Source organism: Cladophialophora yegresii (genome assembly GCF_000585515.1).
Source record: "Cladophialophora yegresii CBS 114405 chromosome Unknown aczIN-supercont1.1, whole genome shotgun sequence".
NCBI classification, from domain to species: domain Eukaryota; kingdom Fungi; phylum Ascomycota; class Eurotiomycetes; order Chaetothyriales; family Herpotrichiellaceae; genus Cladophialophora; species Cladophialophora yegresii.
The window spans coordinates 278,931-284,930 of NW_006913045.1; the positions used below are offsets into that span (position 1 = coordinate 278,931).

General features: G+C 53.5%; 1 protein-coding gene across 1 annotated transcript; it reads right to left on the bottom strand.

Annotated features, from left to right (window-relative positions):
- Positions 1–5,022: 5,022 nt before the first annotated feature.
- Positions 5,023–5,694, bottom strand: A1O7_00105 (uncharacterized protein; the record flags this gene model as incomplete). Its single annotated transcript, XM_007754147.1, has 1 exon — positions 5,023–5,694. One exon carries the CDS (start codon positions 5,692–5,694, stop codon positions 5,023–5,025), a length of 672 nt encoding a protein of 223 aa, XP_007752337.1.
- Positions 5,695–6,000: the final 306 nt, after the last annotated feature.

Below are 6,000 nucleotides of genomic sequence, written 5' to 3' on the forward strand. Positions count from 1 at the left end.
CAGCTCCCCGAGCCGATCACTAGCCTCAGAAGCAATATCGTCCTGGTGCCTCCAGGCGGCCCAGGCTCGCAGGGCACGAGTACACTGGGAACTCTGCCCCCGGATAACCCCACCCAGGGTTGAGCCATGCTCCCGATGTCTGTTCCTGCGTGCCTGTGGAAATCTCTGTTTGCCTTTGTTGTCCAACGTGGCGTGTCCTGACGATCCATTCCGGGGTAGGTGGCACAACCCGTTGAGGAGATCACAGCTGGTGACAATCGTCGAGTACGTGTACGGAGTACATAGTACTGAGACACGCCCTGTAGCCCAACCATGACATCGATCATAAGTGGGTTGGCGACTCCCCGTGCGAAGTCCTGGGCATACGGTTAGAACACTGAGTGACTGATCAGTGAGGTATGACTGGGTTGCGCCCAGCTGACTAGAGATCGCTCTGCTTCCCGTTTGCTTCTTTTTGAGTCTCCACACGATCGGAGAAACTGGGTTGCATGATTCGCACACCAGACGAACCACCAGTACACTACAATCAGTTATCGGCGATGGTGAGAACGTAGCTCTTGTGGTCACCTAGTGGCGAGTGCTGAGTGGTGCTGCAGGCGTCTCGGAACGCCAGGCAGGCAGACACAGCTACAATCAACCCCAGACCTGAACGAATCTCGCCCTCTGCATCAACGTGTCACGCTTCACATTGACAACAAAGACCTACTGGTCCCACGGTGCTTCTTCCCCACGGAGCTCCATCTGTGCACATGCAGGCGGGCCATCTCATCGAATACTATCCTCGGAATCTTGTGACCCTATTCTTACTCGCCCACGTTGTGCCACAAGTCAGTTCTGGCGCATCGAGCAAGTCATTCTCTGGTGAGAAAGCTGCATAAGTCTTCACTCCACTTCTCGTAGTTATGGTATCGCATTGGCGGAGTATATCATTCTGACCATTCCTGCACATCTCTATTCGACCTAGCTTATGAGGCGCAGCTCGAGGGTTGTTGCTACTCGTCAACTTTAGGACGGCAAAGTCAATGCATGCCCCAAGTCAAAGACAAACCAAAAAGTCTCCAGGCGACCTTGCAGATGACAATGATGGATATCGACCTCGATGCAGAGCGCGGTACACGAATCAACACCTACAAACAGCGACAGCCAATCCAAGCTTCATCGCCCTCACACCCCTCAACCTTTTCCGTCCCAAACCTACACCTTCTCCACCATCAGCCAACCGAGCGGGCCTCCGAGCGGACCGCACCCCAGACCCGTCAGGATGCCCAAGGGGAAACTTGACCAATACCGAATATACCTGCATTCTATTGGCGGAATCGAGCTCAGCGTCCATGCTCACACTTCGCACGATGACTGAAATGCAATAACGCAGGAAGATGCGCCATGCAAGATCGTCGGAGGAGTAAAGACAATGCCATCTTGGTCAGACTTCAAGCTCGATGTTGCCTGCATCTTCGATCCTATCATAAATCACACGACGATTTCGACTTTCGAGTTGTCATCATTCCTGCTCTTCCTGCACCTCCGTGAACGTGGTTCAAAACGTATCCTAACTCAAGTCACGGCGACACGTGATCCAGGCGATCGAAGTATGCCTGAGAAGGCTCAAAATATCCGAGCGGGCCCCAAGCGCCCCGTTCGCCAATGATGCTAAATGCCAACGCTGGTACCGCCAACTGGTTCCTTGCATGCCACACATGTACCATGTAGGTGCGTATCTGCAGCCCAGATGCTGTATTACTGGACTCTCAGCTGTCAGAAAACTAGCCCTTGCTCACAGCCGCAAGGGTCAGAGCGGCTACGCTTCGTGATTGAACACGAAAAGACGTCTACACGGGTTGGGGGCATCCCCTCACTGATGCTGTCTTCTCGAATATGCCGGCAGATCCGACCCTCAAGGGTGTGCCAAAAGTCGGGTTGATTGTCAGCTTTGTGCTCGAGCACGATGCTACCGACATTGGATCGATTGTGCTGCTAAGTGACGAGAGTGTTTCGCGGCAATATGGATCAGTCCAATGGCGGCATCTCAGTCCTGTGTAGCAACAACCAGCTAGAACGTGAGTTTGATCGCACAAGCCGCTCGATCGAAGCAATCGCAATACGGCAGGCAGTGTGACAGCCGTTGGGCTGGAATATTCTCAGCCTCATCGCAACACGGCTGAGGCGTCGAGGCCCAAAATGATGGCTCCGGCTCTGCACAGGGCGCCGACCTGACGACGGCCAGCAGCACAGGACCGCGCACCCTCGGTACGTAATTCCGCTTCTCAATTGGAGCAATCATTGTGCGAGATATGGTTCGCCACAGTGACTCGAGTGGTGTGGCTGGTGCATATTCGGAGGATCGCAGAAGGCCTTCGCGTCCGAAGTGAGTTCAATAGCTGGCCATTTGACGCTCATCTGCTCGCACAGCGACGAATGTTGCCATCGCGGCTTAGAGCACTCGCGTCTGGACTACGACCACCGTCAACGGCGAGAGCAATTAGGGATCCCACTTTGATACCACTCTAGAACCCGTCGTCCCGGTGAGGCACATGAGGGCGTCATTTCTGCCTGGGCTGGTGCCTTGCATGCCCGAATTGCCCTTCCTACGTAATTTCAGTCACTGCGGAGGAGCATACGTAAAATAGTGGCAAATGCTGGAAAGCATTCCGGATCGGTGCTCCAGGCCAAGGCGAGGCAGGTCCAGGCAGGACACGGCAATCAGGGTGACTGAGGCAGTGGAAGTCCCGATCACCCACACACATGAAGCACGGTCAATTTGGTTCTGATGCGTGACACACGAGACGTCGACGAGCCCAAAGATCATCAAGCTTCAGGAGCAAAAGCTGGTTCTGAAGGCGAGGCAAAGTCCGCCTCTTTTAGATCGCCAACCTGAACTACCTGTCCGCTGCCTTGAGGGTCTTCTCTCACCATCTCGTACCAGTTTTTGCCGTCTGGAGTATTCCCAAGTTGTCTCGACTTGGGGCCTGCAGAGCTTCAATACCAGCTACGAGCACCAGTACCTTTTCCAGCTCCGGGCCAATTCAGGATACGTTGGTCATGCATGATTGGCCTTTGTGATCACTTCCAGCTGCGTAAAGCGCCAAGGGATACGAGCTTTTGCCTCCAAGCCGCCACCATCCATCAGGCAACAACAGCGGGCAAGAGCGTGAGACGCTCAGGTTCTCCAACGTGGAGCAGCGTGGTACTCGTACGATTACGAGCACTGGGTAAGGCCGTCAACGCGTGTTCGGATCCAGTAAAAGGATACCTCATACCCCATACCACGACTCGTGGCGCCGTACTCTGCGGGGAAACACGGGATAGGCAACAGTCTTGCCGCCATTTATGTACCTCGTATTACGATTGGCCAAGTCGCCGGCTCGAGCGGGAAGGAAGTCATCGCTACGGAGTACCTCGTATGAGTGCCCTGATTTCAGAGAGCCTTGTGGCCTTGCACACCTTGGTAGGTTCGCAGTAGGCACATGGGTTTTCTGGAGCGTCGATACGTACCACGGATTCGAGGTGCACGGGCCACTGCCCTCTATCATCGACGTGGTCTGAGCAGCCTGAGACGAACGAACCCAAGTCAGAAATCGTCATTGAGCGTCTGGAATCCTTTGCTTTTACCATGATTGTGCACACCTGTGGGTGAGACGGTGACTGGGATTATGCGCGAAACAGACCGACTAAACCGGACTACAAACAGAACCATCCAACTTGACGTTCGCCAAAAGGACATCAGTATGGGAGACGAAACAGACCGGCTAAACTGAACTTCAAGCAGAACCTTTGATCTTGACGTTCGCCAGGAAGACAGTGCATCTACCTTGAGATGCTGTTAGATTTCCTGTGCCAACGGACGTCGGCTCCACGTTTGCTTAGTCGTGTTGGCATCAGGAGCCGACTTAGTAATTATATCAGTGTATGTACTTTGTGGTATCGAGGCCAAAGAACGTCAACTGTATATTTGCTTATCGCGGTAGCATCAGGACCTAATTACTGCCATGTTAGAGCAACGTACGCTGGATAAGGCATCATCGAATTATCGATCAGTAATGAATTCCAGGTCCTGTAATGACAACCCAACACTCTGATTCATCTATAGTGCGCGCCAGCACCAGCGTCATCAGATATATCTTGTTATACCTATCCTGTTGTTTCGCTCTGACCGTCCTGTACAAGCATGCAGAATCCTCCTAATACTTCACTCTCAGTTTGCGTGAGCAGCGGCCGCCCCCTGTCTATTATCAAGCAGTAATTATCTGCTGGTGTCACCGCATTCCATCGTTGAAGCAGGATCTGCTGCTGCCACTACACTCCATTGACAAGTAGAACTTTACTGGTGTCACCGCAGTCCGTCGTCAAGCAGAAGCCACTAACGTCGATGTTGATGTCCATGTCGTTGGCGAGCGTCGGCGTGATTGTTGCTCAGCTAACTAACTACACGATGCAAATGCCGTCACCAATTAGAACTTGTGTGAACGGCCCTGCTTAATCTTGATATACGTTGCAGTTCATGTTTATTTGCTTGTTCGCCGCCATTACTATCGCTGTCTAGCTGATTCTAGTTCACGCTGCAGTTGTGTCTGTCTGTTTGCCTGCGCCGCCGCCATCACTATCGCTGTCGCTGTTGCTATCAAGATTTGTGTGTATGGCTAGCTAGTTGACTTTGGTTCACGTTGCCGTCCTGATTGTTTGCTCGCCGCCATTGCTATCCGTAGTAGGGCACTGCAATCGTCTGAAGAGATGGTCTGATTGTCCGTCTATGTGAGGGCTAGTCCCTCAGCTATGGCTATCTATGTATGCTGCCATATGCTGCCGTATGCTGCCGTATGCTGACTGTAGGCGTGCCTGCCTCACATGGTAGGGGCAAGAAGCGCGAGGAAAAGGAAAGGTGTGCATGTGTACCACACTATCGCTCTCGCTATCGACCTTGCTGCCGCTCTCGCCATTGCCACTGCTCTCACTATCGCCATCGCCATCACTGTCCCTTTGTCGATTATGGTGTCTTGCCATAGATCGGGACCGCTCTCACCAGTCTCACGGACTAACGAACAGGCTGTCGTTGGTCGCCGCCTGTGCCTGTGACTGAGCCTGGGTCTGTGGTTGTGCCTGCGGTGGTGCCTGGGCCGTCGCCTGAGTCGCCGGTTGAGGTTGTGCCTGGGCCGACACCTGAGGTTGTGCCGCCCGTCGTCGGCGTCTCGGGGGCCGGGTCCTCGATGTGGCATACCAGACCATGGCATGGATTGCCTTTTCCCTGAGGAACTGCCGTTCTTCAGGTCCTCTGCACAGCATCTCAAAGACCTCTGGGTAAATGTTCTTGACTTCGGTAGTGATGTTAGCTCGTCGCCGCTGACCCTCCTTTGTGCGCAGATTCACTAATTCTGAATTGTCACGCCGCCAGATGCGTAACACTCGTTCCATGATCTCTTTGGCTTTCTGGTCTGAGACGCCGAAGAGACCAAGAGCAGCGATGATGCGGGGTTTGGTGCGCAGGTATGGCGATTTGTCGTTTCTGTTGTTGCAGAGGCGGAAGAAGGCTTCAGTTCGCTGGGGAATGACGGTGGCTTGTGGTGCAGGGACGTTGGCTTGTGGTGCAGGGACGTTGGCTTGTGGTGCAGGGACGTTGGCTTGTGGTGCAGGGACGTTGGCTTGTGGTGCAGGGACGTTGGCTTGTGATGCGGGAGCAGCAGCTTGTGGTGCGGTAGACATTGTGAGTTTATAAGTCTGTGATTTGTGGCTGGTTGGGCTCAGGTACAGAATTTGTGAGAGAATTTGTATCTGGTCGGCGTTAAGGACAGGATGTGTGAGGACTAGGGGCTGGTCGACGTCAAGGACAGGACGTGTGAGGGAGTTAGTTGTTGGTCGGCTCCAGGTACAGGACGTAGGAGGATTTGATTGCTGGTCCACGTCAGGTACAAGACTGTGTCAGGTCGATGTCAAGCACAGAACGTGTGAGGGAATTTCTGGCTGCTCAACTTGAGGTACAGGATGTGTGGCTGAATTTGTATCTGGTCG